We start from the raw sequence: 14,579 nt of genomic DNA, 5'->3' as shown, positions 1-14,579 counted from the left end.
AGTAACAGGAAAGAACATCAGGTGACAAATTCAACAAGCCCAGCTTCCAATCACAAGCTCCATGTGGTGTTGGAATTTAGTCCACCCTGTCAAATCTGAACATTAATACCCTGAAGTGTTTTATTATTCACAAGCTTGGCAATCGACCAAACGTCAAAACCAGGCCTCACTGTCCTTTCAATCCTTTCCAAATTAATTCCTGTACGGGAAGCTGGATGATATGGAGATGGGGATGGAGAGGAGCTTGGGTGAGGGGTGGGCAGGAGTGGCAGTGGAGGGATGGCGGGGGGTCCACAGGGAGGTGCATGAGGGGATGGGGGAAAGGAGGAGGGGGTGGAGGGGGGAAAGGAGGAGTGGAATGGGGAGATGGGGGAGGAGAGGTCAGGAGGGGTGCTAGGAGGAGGGAGTAGTGGGATGAAAGGGAGGAGGGGAGAAGATGAGGGGGGAGGAGGAGGGGAGGATGGAGGAGGAGAAAGTGAGGATGCAGGAGCGAGGGGTTCAGAGAGGAGAGAGGAAGCAGGGAGGAAGTGGGACTGGCATCAGGGTCGAAAGAAGGGAGGGTCGAGGGAGGTGCAGGGAGGGGAAGAGTGAGGTTACCTGGCATAAATGCAAGTGGGCCAAATGGCACCATAACATCATAAGACACTTTGTCAGGCAAAGTTTTAAACATGTCTTGAAGTCTTTCAGTCATTTTGTACTTTAACCCAGTGCTGGATTTTTTTTCCTTGCAGCTTGAGACCACCAATCAATTTCGTCCTGCATCCCTGTTGTTCCAGCTCATCCAACCTGGCCCACAATTCCTCCTCAGTTAGGATACTTGAATTGCAGTCACCACCACCATCACACCCTCCAAATCTGTCACAAATACCTTCTTGGACTTAGGGTTTTCCTTTGGCTTATGAGCTTTTCTGTGTCTCCCTTCAGAATTTAAATCTTTAATTTCTAGGTCTTCATTCTGAACTTCCTCCTGAACCTGGGTCAGTTTCCTGGGACCTTGGCGATAGGGATTTTTTATGGGAGGGGTCTCTCCTGCATCCACATGGTGTAGGGTTAGGGTCGTGCACCCTGGTTTGCCCCCGTAGATCTCTTTAAATGCTGAGAAGCCTTGTTAGATCTCCTCTCTGTTCTGTGTTTAAATAGGAGAGTACGGTGTCCAATTTCCCTAACATTTCAGTGTTAGTGAACCGGATGGTAGGGGGTTTGATTTGGGAATCCTCCTGGCCTCCTTCTAACTCATCCTGACTGTCCCTTTCACCCTCCTCTTTCCTGACTGCCTTACAGATGTGTGCTTGTTTGCCCCTTCATGGCTGTGGTATTCTTTTAACATATTGATGTCGCACAGCCTTTGCTTTTTCCTACGATCTGTGGCGTCAATTATATAATTTACCTTCGCTTTACCACTCTGTATGGGCCATTGAATTGGGCTTTCAATGATTCTCCCTGTATTAGTAATCGCACTAACACATGGCCTGTGGGCTGAAATATTCTGGCCTTGGCATGTTTATCCGCCTGCCTATTCATAGCTGTCTGGGAGGTTTTGAGGTGTTCCTGAGCCACCGCACAGGCTCTCGTGAGCCATTCTCGGAACATGGAGATGTAGTCTAACAGGGAAGGATCGTCCCTGTGTCCCAAAACCCTCTCCTTGACTAGTTTTAAAGGACCTCTCACCTCGTGTCCATAAACTAATTCAAAGGAACTAAAGCCAGTGGACTCATTGGGTGTGCGCCTGGTCACAAACAGAAGAAATCCCGGCCCTTTGTCCCAGTCATGACTGATCATTGTCTTTAGGGTCCGGTGGTACTGCTGCAAAGTCCCTTGTGACTGTGGGTGGTAGGCTGAGGACTTTAGTTGGGTTATGCCCAGATTACCCATGACTTTTTGAAAAATACTGGACATAAAATTTGTGGCCTGATCCGACTGGATCTCAGCAGGCAGACCATATTGGGTGAACACTGGGTTAGTCCCTACACCATTACCTTGTCAGAGATAGTTCTTTGAGGGATAGACTCTGGAAATTGAGTAGCCACATCCATAATGGTGAGCAGATACTGGTAGCCCCCTTTTGTTTTCGGCAGGTGTCCCACACAATCTGCCAGCACTCTGCTGAACGGTTCCCCAAAAGCCAATATGGGAATTAAGGGTGCGGGTTTTATTGCAGTTTGAGGCTTCCCCACAACCTGGCACATGTAGCAAGTCTCACAGAACTCCACCACATCCTTGTGGAGTTGTGGCCTGTGAAAATGCTGTCTGATGTGGCCTTAGGTTTTTCTAATAGCGACATGTCCAGCCATTGGAATGTCGTGGGCTATTCTCAATATTTCCCTACGGTACCTCGGCGACACCACTACCTGGTGAACCACTGTCCACTCTTCATCTGCAGGTCTGTGAGGAGGTTTCCACTTCTTCATCAGCACCTCATCCTTTAAATAGTCGTACTCTGGAACTCCCTCTGCTTCAGCTTCAGTTTGGGCAGTCTGTGCTAACTTTTTTAACCCTGTGTCGATTTGTTGAGTCTCGACCAAGGAAGACCTACTTAATCCATCCTCTGGGTCTTCTAACTTCCCAAAGAAGGTTTCAGATAACCAGACAGTCGGGTCATCTGTCTGCAGTGCCAGTTCAGCCTCCTCTGACGGAGCTTGTTTGGCCATGGACCAGGTCACCACACAGTCAGGGAGAATGCCAGGGACCTTTTCCTGTAACTGCTCTGTCTCCCTGACCTTTTTTGGTCTTTCAAAAACCACTGGAGATGCTACCACCTTTGCCCTCGCCAGATCATTACCCAGGAGCAGGTCGACCCCATCCACAGGTAAACTAGGGACAATCCCCATGGTTACTGGTCTTGAAACAAGGTCGCACTCCACGTGCACCCGGTATAAAGTTATGGGCATATACTTTCCACCCATACTATTTACTAGCAGTCTTCCCAGAATGAGGGATTGGGCGGCCCCTGTATCCCTGAGGATGACTGTGGGCTTACTCACCTCACTCGAGGGGTATGGGGGTCACTTTTCCTCTGGACTCAAAATCTTGGTCACTCTCTGGGATTTCGCTAAGTTTTCCCACACTCACAGCGATAGATTTTACTGCCGCAGTTAGAGACACAGCCTGGTCTGCTGTGCTTTCCATCAGGGCCCCTTTTCTTGCACTGGTATGTGTACCCTGACTAAACTTATGGGTTTTCTCTGTAACTTCCAGCAGTCAGCTCGAAGGTGACCTGCCTTGTTACAATGGAAACATACAGGTTTTTGGGCGTCACTCCTTTAGTTTAGTTTAGAGATACAGCACTGAAACAGGCCCTTCGGCCCACCGAGTCTGTGCCGACCATCAACCACCCATTTATACTAATCCTACACTAATCCCAGATTCCTACTACATCCCCACCTGTCCTTCTAATTCCCTACCACCTACCTATACTAGGGGCAATTTGATAATGGCCAATTAACCTATCAACCTGCAAGTCTTTGGCATGTGGGAGGAAACCGGAGCACCCGGAGGAAACCCACGCAGACACAGGGAGAACTTGCAAACTCCACACAGGCAGTACCCAGAATCGAACCTCGGTCCCTGGAGCTGTGAGGCTGCGGTGCTAACCACTGCGCCACTGTGCTGCACTGTCCTGCTCTCAACACCCACCTTTTTGGCCTGAGGAGGGCCCCCTGTGTTTCCAGCTCTCCCTTCTTGCCCAGGGCTGTTCATCCTCCTATCACCCTCCCACCTTCTATTCTTTTCAGGATTTTGGAGCTGACTAGGGAAGGGTTTCCCTTGGGGCAAGGGCTTGTGAATTGGGCCAGGATTGCTGCCTACCTGGCTCTTGGAACGTTTTGTTCTTCCACGTGGTTTCTTATGGAAAGGGGAAGTGAGCTTTTGAACTCGTCGAGGAGGATCACTTCTCTGAGGTTTTCATTGGTGGACTCTATCTTCAGTACCCGTACGCATTGGTTGAAAGCAAGCTGCTTAACTTTTCAAACTCAAGGTAAGTTTATTTAGGCTGTTTTCGGAGGGTTCAGAATTTTTGGCGGTACACCTTTGGTACTAGCTCATATGTACCCAGGATAGCATTTTAAAATCTCATAGTCTGATAAACTCTCATCAGGCAACAGTGAATAAACCTCATGGGCTTTTCCTGTTAGTTTGCTAAAATAATACAAACTTGCGCACAAAACTACAACCCAATTTGATGACACGTAACCAAAAGAAATGTAATGTTTACATGGTACGTCATCCAAAGGAAGGATGATGAAAAAATTTAAACTTGAACCTGAAATGGCTGCTATAAGCAATGTCAACTGTAGTTATTGTAAAATGGAGGAGTGAATGAAATGAATATGTACTGTTACAATCGACCGCTCAAGTCAAAGCCCCCAATCAAAATATACGATTCTGATTGTGGTGGGAGAAATGCAAAGTTAATTCAATCCCGTCCCTCTACAGCTTTCCCCTTCATTATCAACCACACAGCCAATTTTTATATCATCTGCAACTTCTTAATCAGATCCCTACATTCAAGTCCAAATCATTGATATATACCGCAAAAAGCAAGGGACCTAGTACTGAGCCTTGTGGAACCCCACTGGAAACAGCCTTCCAATCACAAAACTACCCATCAGCCAACTTCCTTTGCTTCCTGCCTCTCAGCCGATTTTGGATCCAACTTGTCATTTTGCCTTGTACCCCATGGGCTTTTACTTTTGTGACAGTCTGCCATGTGGGACCTTATAAAAAGCCTTGCTAAAATCCATATAGACTGCATCAAATGCACTACCCTCATTAACCCACCTTGTTACCTCCTCAAAAAAATTCACTCATGTTAGTCAGACATGCCCTTCCCTTAACAAATCCATGTTGACTGTCTTTCTAAATGAAGCTTTATCCTGTCTCTCAGAATTTTTTGAAATAGTTTTCCCACCACCAGGGTTGGGCTGACTGGCCTGGAATTACTTGGTCTATCACTTTCCCCCTATTCAAACATTAGTACGCTGTTAGCTATATTTATTTAAAAAATCTTTGTTCTTTTCATTGATTTTACTTACCAATTTTTTTCACCCCTCCATTTTTTATACTCCACTAGGTTTTCCACAATATTGAGCCCTGTTATCAGCTTCCCTTTTTTTCTTTATCCTCTCCTTTAAGACCCTCGACATTCAGGGGCTCTGGATTTGTTAGTCCCACCCTTTTTGGTTAAGGGAACATACTTGCTCTGAATCCTCATTAGCTCTTCCTTGATGCCTCCGAATGATCCGGCACTGATTGACCTTCAAGTCGCTGATTTCAGTCCACTTTAGCTAAATCACATCTCAGCTTAGTAAAATTAGCTTTCCCCAGTTGAGCTCTTTTATTCCTGGTCTTTCTTTGACCTTTTCCATAATTAATGTAAATCTAATTGAATTATGATCACTTCCACCAAAGTGCACCCCCATTGATACCCCTTCCACCTGCTCAGCTTCATTCCCTAAAGCTAAGTCCAGAACAGCCTCCTCTCTTGTTGGGCTTGCTACGCACTGGCTGAAAAAGCTTTCATGAATACATTTTAAGAATTCCGCTCTCTCGGTGCCTTTCACACTAATTCTATCCCAATTAATATTGGGATAGTTTAAATCCCCCACTATTACTGCAGTATTGTTTTTGCACTTCTCAGAGATTTGCTACATATTTGTTCTTCTATGTCCCTCTGACTGTTTGGCGACCTGTAGTACACTCCCAGCAGTGTGATTGCCCCATTTCTGTTCTTCAGTCTAACCCATATGGCCTCATTTGTGATTCCTGTACCATATCATCCCCCACCCCCCACCCCACAGTTCGATTTGTTTTTTTAATCAATGATGCCACAGCACTCTCTTCTTTATCCCTCTCTCTATCTCGTCTGAAATCCCAGTAACCAGGAATGTGGAGTTGCCATTCCTGCCCTTCTTTCAGCAATGTCTCAGTAATAGCTATAATATCATACTCCTATGTGTCAATCTGTGTCCTCAGCTCATCTGCCTTATTCCCTAGACTTCTTGCATTGAAGGATATATCATTTAGCACTATCAAACTCCCTTGTCTATTTTCTAGCCGATGTTTCCTCTGCCTTCCAAACACATTTACTAATTGTCTGCTTTCCATTTGCTACTTTTCTCCTCTCCCTTCTGAATCTACTCTCAGGTTCCCATCCCCGATCAAGCTATTTTAAACCCTCCCCAACAGCACGAGCAAAATTCCCTGTGAGTATCTGGGTCCCAGCCCTGTTGAGCTGCAGCCCGTTTGGCTTGTACAGGTCCCACCTCCCCCAGAAGTGGTCCCAATATCAGGAATCTAAAGTCCTCCCTCCTGCACCATGTCTCCAGCCTTGTATTCATTAGATCTATCTTCCTCTTTCTGCACTCACTAGCAGGTGGCACCAGGATTAATTGGGATATTACTATCTTTGAGGTCCTGCTTTTCAATTTCTCTCCCTAAATTCGGCCTTCAGGTCCTCATCTCTCTTTATGTCTATGTCATTGGTGCCAATACAGACCACAACCTCTGGCTGTTCACCCTCCCCCTTCAGAACGTCCCGCAGCCGCTCAGTGATGTCCTTGACCCTGGCACCAGGGAGGCAACGTATGATCCTGGTGTCACAACAGTGGCCGCAGAGCACCTATCTGTTCCCAATATCAAATCCCCTACCACTATTGCTCTTCTACTCTTCTTCCTCCCCCACTAGTCAGCTCAGCCACACATGATGCCATGGACTTGGCTCTGGCTGCACTCCCGACAGGAACCATCACTCTCACCAGTATTCAGAACCGAATACTGGTTGGAGAGTGAGATGCGCTCATGGGATCCCTGCCCCGCCTGTCTTGTCCTCCTTGTGGTCACCCACTCCCTCTCTGCCTGCACATTGTTAAGCTGCGGGGTGACCACCTCCAGAAATTTGCTATCCATGAAGTTCCAGCCTCGTGGATGCCCCGTAGTGACTCCAGCTGCCGTTCAAGTTCCAAAACCCGGAGAGAGAAATGCACCTCTTCCCTCACTGTGCTGAATTCCCTGACTCACCAAATTCCCCGAGTAAGTACTCTGTCAAAGCAGTACTCTGTTGAACTGGAGTCCATGCTACTTACTTTTAAAATCATCTACAAAAATAACATTTTGGAGATTATCATGAAAATATAGTTTCAATGAATCCTGTACATTATTCCAAATGCTGAATTTCACAAGCACTAATGAAGAGCTTTATACTGTTGGGATTTTGTAATTATCAGTGGAATTTCCATTTTTTTCCCCTTCTTTACATCTCTCTCATGTGTAGCCTAATTTGAATGTGCAATTATCTGAATATCTCAACGGCCAAACCTAAGGACTTTGGGGACTAAAATGTACCATCAGAGAATCAGTACAAACCGGGGATCAAACCCTTTCCCCAGTAAACCATCAGAAAAATCTGTACAGCTGGGATTGGAGCCTTTACCCAGCAAACCATCAGAGAATCAGCACAGACCTGGGATCGAACCTTTTACCCAGCAAACCATCTAGTGGGAGAATGATTAAAAAAGTGACAACTTCTGTTGGGTTTGTGGGCTTTGCTTTGTGGAGTACTTTTGTGTTTGGTGGGGTTGTTGATCCAGTGAAGGTTTACTCTGTGGGCTGACAGTGGGTTAATTAAATATTGGAACATTAACATATTGAATATCCATGGTGTAACATGGCAGCTGAAGTCAGGGGGAACATCCTCTATCTAAGAACAGAGCTTGTCTCTTCTAATCTCTGCTATCCTATATAACTCAAGTTCCCACTGTATCTACTCGTGTGTGCATTCTGGCTGCTGCTCTTGACCACATCTATTATTTCTACCTCTCCTTCTTTCCTCCTGTTTTCTCTTGGGACCTTGTCTCCTGCCTCCTCCCCTTCCTGACCTCCCAGTAAAACCTCTTCTCATTTCTCCTCCCTTGGTTACTTTGTCCACCCTAATCCCTCCTCCAACCCAGCACAGTTTCTCTGCCTTCCTCCTCTCCTGCTACACTTCCGAGCTTGAATTCCCCTTGGATAACCCACATCTTCCCTCTGTGCCTCTCCTTGTGTTCCCTGAAGTGTTCATTGAGGCACTCACTGCTGTCATACATACTATCTGCTTGTGATGTTACCTGTGCCTGGATTTGACTTTCTGTCTTCCAGGATTTTGATCAAGACTCGATCTTTATCTTTAAATTGTTGTGATGGAGCAGCAACAACTGCCCCATCCTCCTCTCTTAACCTTCCCCCAGCAGGGGGTTAATCTCATCGACCTTCTTCCCATCCTGTCTGCCCCATTCGCACTATCTTGTTGGACTCTGCCAGCTCATATCATTCCGATCCCCTTGTGCATCACAATACGGATACTCCCCACCCTTCCAGAGCCATGGGAGAGGTGAGAAAAAACAGCTGGAAATCTAGGCCGTTCAGGGCAGAAAATGTCCTGAACATTCCTCTCCAATCTCTTCAGTCAACTGAAAGCAGTCCAGGAGATCACAATGACCTTGATTTATACTGTAGGATACCAGCCTACTGTATGAGGTGATCTCCAGAAACAGATCCAGCTCGAGATTATATCCCATCTCTGGTCCACCCACAGGAGAATGCCATATCAGGAGAGGGGATAGAACCTGCCGCGTTAGCCTTGAGTGCATCTCACTGTCTAACAGGTATTCAGTTTTGAACACTGAGGAAGTGATGCTTCACCTGGGGAGTGCATCCAGAGCCAAGTCCGTGGTACCACGAGTGTCTCAGCTGCACAGGGCGGTACAGGGAAGACTTTAAGAGCCATAACGACAAGTGATTCAATAGTCAGGGGAACAGACAGGCGTTTCTGTGGCCGCAGACGTGAATCCAAGATAGTGTTTTGTTTCTGGTGCCAGGGTCAAAGATGTCACTCAGCGGCTACAGAGCATCCTGAAGGGCGAGGGTAAACAGCCAGCAGTCACGGTTCACAGTTCACGGAACCAACGACATAGGGAGAAAGAGGAATGTGGTCTTGCTGTCAAAATTTAGGGAGCTCGGGATGAAATTCGCAAGCAGGACCTCAAAAGTAGTAATCTCTGAATTACTCCCAGTGCCACGAGCAAGTGAGTATAGAAATAGAAGGATAAGACAGATGAATGCATGGCTGGAAAGATGGTGCAGGAGGGAGGGCTTCAGATCCCTGGGACATTGGGACCAGCTCTGGGGCAGATGGGACCTGTGCAGGCTGGATGGGTTGCATCTGAACAGAGCCAGGACTGAGTTCCTTGCGGGACGTTTTGCTCGTGCTGTTGGGGAGGGTATAAACTAGTTTGGCAGGGAGATGGGGACCTGAAGGTCGACTCAGCTAGGACAAAATCAGAAATTAAAATGGAAGGCGGAAAATTAATGAATGAGTCTGGAAGGCAGAGGAAACCAGGATTAGAAAATAAAGATTTTGGCAGTGCTCAAGGGTATCTATTTCAATTAAAGGTGTCCAAAGGAAACCCGACCCGAGCCTGAATGCCGGACCCGGAAGTCCGACCCGACCCGAACCTAACCTAACACATGTCATCGGGATCCTTCGGGATCGGGTCAGGTAGCAGGCCTTTACCCATGTACTGATGTAAAGACCTGCTACCCGACCTGACCCCTATTACAGAAACATGGCTGAAGGAGGGACAGGAATGGCAGCTCAACATTCCTGGTTACAGGATTTTCAGACGCCATAGCTTACACGGCACAGCATAGCATACGGGACAAGTGCTGGAAAATGGGATTAGAATATTTAGGGGCTTGATGGCCGGCACAGACACGATAGGCTGAATGGACTGTTTCTGTGCTGTATAACTCTATGACTGTATGATAGGGAGGGAGATAAGAAAGGAGGGGTGGTGGCAATTTTGGTCAAGGAAACTATTACAGCTGTGAGGAGGGATGATATGTTGGAAGGTTCATCAAATAAGGCCATATGGATTGAGCTAAGGAACAATAAAGGGACAGTCACACTGCAGGGAGTGTACTATAGACGCCCAAACAGTCAGAGGGAAATAGAAGAACAGATATGCAGGCAAATCTCTGAGAAGTGCAAGAACAATAGGGCAGTAATAGGGTATTTTAATTATCCCAATATTAACTGGGATAGTTTTAGTGTGAAAGGAATTGTGGGAGCAGAATTCTTGAGGTGCATTCAGGAGAACTTTTTTGCCCAGTATGTAGCAAGTCCAACAAAAGAGGGCGCAGTTTTAGACTTAGTTTTAGGAAATGAAGATTGGCAGGTGGAAGGAGTGGCAGTGGGAGAGCATTTTGGTGGTAGTGACCATAATTCAGTCAGTTTGAACATAATTATGGAAAAGGACAGCGACAGAACAGGAGATAGTGTTCTCAATTGGGACAAGGCTAATTTTAGTAAACTGAGGAGTGATTTAGTGAAAGTAGATTGGAAACAGCTACTTGAAGGTAAATCAGTGTCAGGACAGTGGGAGGCATTCAAAGGGGAGATACAAGGGGTTCAGGGTAAACATGCTCCCATGAAGAAAAAGGGTGAGGCGGCCAAATCTAGGGCCCCATGGATGTCAAGGAGCTTACAGGGTAAGATAAGGCAGAAAAGGAAAGCTTGTGTCCGACGCCAAAAACTCAATACTACAGAAAGCCGAGAGGCGTATAGAAAGTGGAGGGGTGAAATCATAAAGGAAATTAGGAAAGAAAAGAGAGGACATGAAAGAATATTGGCAAGCAAAATCAAGGTAAACCCAAAGATGTTTTATCAATACATTAAGAGTAAGAGGACAACGAAGGAGAGAGTAGGGCCCATAAAAGACCAAAAGGGTAACCTATGAGTAAGAGCAGAAGATATTGGTATGGTTCTGAAAGAATACTTTGCGTCTGTCTTCACTAAAGAGGGGGACGATGCAGATATTGTAGTTAAGGAAGAGGGGTGTGAAGTATTGGATGTGGTACACATAGGGAGAGAGGAAGTATTAATGGGATTAGCATCCTTGAAAGTTGATAAATCATCAGGGCCAGATTAAATGTATCCTAGGCTGTTAAAAGAAGCAAGAGAGGAAATAGCAGAGGGTCTGACCATCATTTTCCAGTCCTCACTGGATACTGGTGTGGTGCTGAAGGATTGGAGAATTATTAACGTTGTACCTCTGTTTAAAAAGGGAGCGTAGGATAGGCTGAATAATTACAGGCCAGTCAGTCCGACCTCAGTCGTGGACAAATTATTGGAATCTATTCTGAGAAACAAGATAAACTGTCACTTAGTAAGGCATAGATTAATCAAGGATCGTCAGCATGGATTTGTTAAGGGAAGATCTTGATTGACCAACTTGATCGAATTTTTTGAAGAAGTAAAAAGGAAGATAGGTGAGGGTAGTGGAGTTGATGTGGTCTACATGGATTTTAGCCAAGGCTTTTGACAAGGTGCCACATGGCAGACTGGATAAAAAAATAAAAGCCCATGGGATCCAGGGAAATGCAGCAAGGTGGATAAAAATTTGGCTCAGTGGCAGGAAACAAAGAGTAATTGTTGACGGGTGTTTTGGCGATTGGAGGGCTGTTTCCAGTGGCGTTCCTCAGGGCTCAGTACAGGGTCCCCTCCTTTTTGTGGTGTATATTAACGATTTGCAAATAAATATAGGGGGCACGATCAAGAAGTTTGCGGACGACACAAAGATTGGCCTGTGGTAGATTGTGAGGAGGACAGCTGCAGGCTGCAGGAAGATATTGATAGTCTGGTCAGATTAGCAGAAAAGTGGAAAATGGAATTCAACTTGGAGAAGTGTGAGGTGATGCATTTGAGGAGGTCAAACAAGGCAAAGGAATACACGATTAATGGGAAAATACTGAGAAGTGTAGAGGAAGTGAGGGACCTTGGAATGTCCACAGATCCCTGAAGGTAGCAGGACAGTCGATAAGGTGGTTAAGAAGACATATGGAATCCTTTCCTTTATTAGCTGAGGTATCGAATATATGAGCAGGGAGGTTATGCTGGAACTGTATAACTCTTTGCTTAGGCCACAACTTGAGTACTGTGTGCAGTTCTAGTCACCTCATTACAGAAAGGATGCAATTGCAAGAGAGAGGGTACAGAGGAGATTTACAAGGATGTTGCCAGGACTAGAAAAATGCGTTGATGAGGAAAGATTGGATAGGCTGGGGTTGTTCTCCTTAAAACAGAGATGGCTGAGGGGAGATCTGATTGAAATGTACAAAATTTTGAGGGGCCTGGATAGAGTGGAGGTGACGGGTCTATTCACCTCAGCAGAGAGGTCAGCGATGAGGGGGCAGAGATTTAAAGTGATTGGTAAAAGAATTAGAGGGGAGATGAGGAATACCTTTTTCACCCAGAGGGGTGTTGGGATCTGGAACTCACTGCCTGAAAGGGTTGTTGAGTCAGAGACCCTCAACTCATTCAAAAGGAGTCTGGATATGCACCTCAAGTGCCGTTAGCTGCAGGGCTACGGATCAAATGCTGGAAGGTGGGATTAGAATGGGTGGATTGTTTTTCGGCCAGCACAGACACGAAGGGCCAAGTGACCTCTTTCTGTGCCTTAAACTTTCTATGATTCTATTTCTATTCTATGCCTTTTATTCAATAAAAACTGACTATAATTGAACCACACCGAAAGTATTTTTTAAATTCCTTGGACAATCCGTTTATTTATGCCGTTTTCAAATTGGATCCATTTCTGATTAAATCCTGTCCTGGGAGAGTCAGAGGGTCTTTTGATAGAAGTTAGTCTGTGTCACAAGAAGGATTCTGGGAGGAAGGCTGTGAACATCTCTCAGGTTTGCTCGCCAAGAGGCAAAAATATTTGACACTGAATTCCACGGCGGTTTCACTGGACACTCCCATGGCCTTCAGAAGTCTAGAGGGAGAGAGGGAGTGAAAATTAAAGTTTAATCTTTTTTTATTAATTCAAGGGATGTGGGCATCACTGGCCAGGCCAACATTTATTGCCCATCCCTAATTGCCCTTGAGAAGGTGGTGGTGAGCTGCCTTCTTGAACTGCTGCAGTCCATGTTGGTTAGGTACACCCCCATGTGCTGTTAGGAATGGAGTTCCAGGATTTTGACCCAGCGACAGTGAAGAAATGGTGATATGGTTCCAAGTCAGGATGGTGTGTGACTTGGAGGGGAACTTGCAGGTGGTGGTGTTCCCATACATCTGCTGCCCTTGGCCGTCTAGGTCGCGGGTTTGGGAGACGCTGTCGAAGTAGCCTTGGTGAGTTGCTGCAGTGCATCTTGTAGATGGTACACACTGCTGCCACTGTGCGTCGGTGGTGGAGGGAGTGAATGTTTAAGGTGGTGGATGGAATGCCAATCAAGTGGGCTGCTTTTTCCTGGATGGTGTGGAGCTTCTTGAGTGTTGTTGGAGCTGCACCCATTAAGGCAAGTGGAGAGTATTCCATCACATTCCTGACTTGTGCCTTGTAGATGGTGCCTGGAATTTTACGCCATCCGGCGTGGTTGGTCAGGCAGCCGAGGACCGGAGAAGCCGTCTGGCAAAACCAGGCAGTCTCCAAGCATTCCAGGGTGGCCCTCATGATCGGACACCCAATGCCTGATGGAGGGCTGCCCCTGCTACCCCAACTACCCCCAAGACACAACACGACCCCCTTCCCTCCAATCGAGCTTGCCTCACCAGGGCCCAACCGATTACTTCCGGCGAAGCAACCAAAACTTGCCTGCTGTCGCAGCTCCCAGGTATCCTTCCTTCATGCTGGGCTGCAGTCCCATCTGTGGCCACAGCTCCCAGTGGCACTGCTGGGACCAAGAGCTGCCCGCCCGTTGATTGGCCGGCAGCACTATTAGGTGGGACTTCCTACCTCAAGCGGGTGGAAGTCCCGCCTCACACCAATTGAAGCCCGGGAACCCGCAAAATACAGGTCGGATCCTTTTAGTCCATCCGCCTACCCTAAAATTTCAGCTGGTATATTCAACTTATAGAAAACAATGTGAAGATGTTGTGGTGGAGCCCATCAGAGAGACAATAGAATCACAGCCTTATACAGCATGGATCGTGACCATTCAGTCCATCGAGCCTGTGCCGGCTCTTTGAAAGAGCAACCAATTAATCCCACATCCCCTGCTTTTTCCCCATAGCCCAGTGAGGTGTGTAGACAGAGATTGGAACCAGCAGTGACACATGCAGGAAATCTAAGACCACTGCTTGGTGCCCTGATGCCACTATCCACCTGTATTCGGCATCAGTTCACCCCACCCTTTATCTGAAGTTAGAATGAAAGGAGAAAGTTTAAAACCACACAGCAAGAGGCAGAAAGTAAAGCTGTGGTGAGCAGAAAATAATACAAGCAAAAGTCTGAATGTTCCTTTAGCTTCCAGTAAACAGTTACTTTGAAATGTATGTTATCGTTGGCGATCAGAGCCCACTCGCTGTGGGAAGCTCCATTCTTTCTCAGCCTGCAGATGAAAACGCCTTTTGCGGAAGAATGTTACAAAGGTTTTGTTTAACTGTGAAAGCTACCTTTAACAATTGGGTGACGTGGTGTCGCAGTGGTTAACACTGCAACGTCACAGTTCCAGTGACCCACGTTTGGTTCTGGGTACCACCCGTGCAGAGTTTACAAGTTCTCCCTGTGACTGTGTGGGTTTCCTCCGGGTGCTCTGGTTTCCTCCCA

The 14,579-nt window shown here is 46.6% G+C and overlaps 1 protein-coding gene across 6 annotated transcripts in view; it reads right to left on the bottom strand.

Moving 5' to 3' along the window:
- Nucleotides 1-12,568: 12,568 nt before the first annotated feature.
- The window catches only part of LOC137372257 (putative methyltransferase DDB_G0268948), a 48,445-nt gene continuing 46,434 nt past the window's right edge, over nt 12,569-14,579 (bottom strand). For all 6 annotated transcript variants that reach the window (XM_068035962.1, XM_068035965.1, XM_068035963.1 and 3 more), the window contains one exon: nt 12,569-12,806. In XM_068035962.1, the coding sequence (XP_067892063.1) occupies nt 12,674-12,806 (133 nt within the window). In that variant the 3' untranslated portion in view covers nt 12,569-12,673. The remainder of the gene's footprint in view (nt 12,807-14,579) is intronic.

Source organism: Heterodontus francisci, chromosome 7 (genome assembly GCF_036365525.1).
Source record: "Heterodontus francisci isolate sHetFra1 chromosome 7, sHetFra1.hap1, whole genome shotgun sequence".
NCBI lineage: Eukaryota > Metazoa > Chordata > Chondrichthyes > Heterodontiformes > Heterodontidae > Heterodontus > Heterodontus francisci.
Note: the sequence above shows the minus strand (reverse complement) of the source record. Positions and strands in the feature narration are given on the sequence as shown.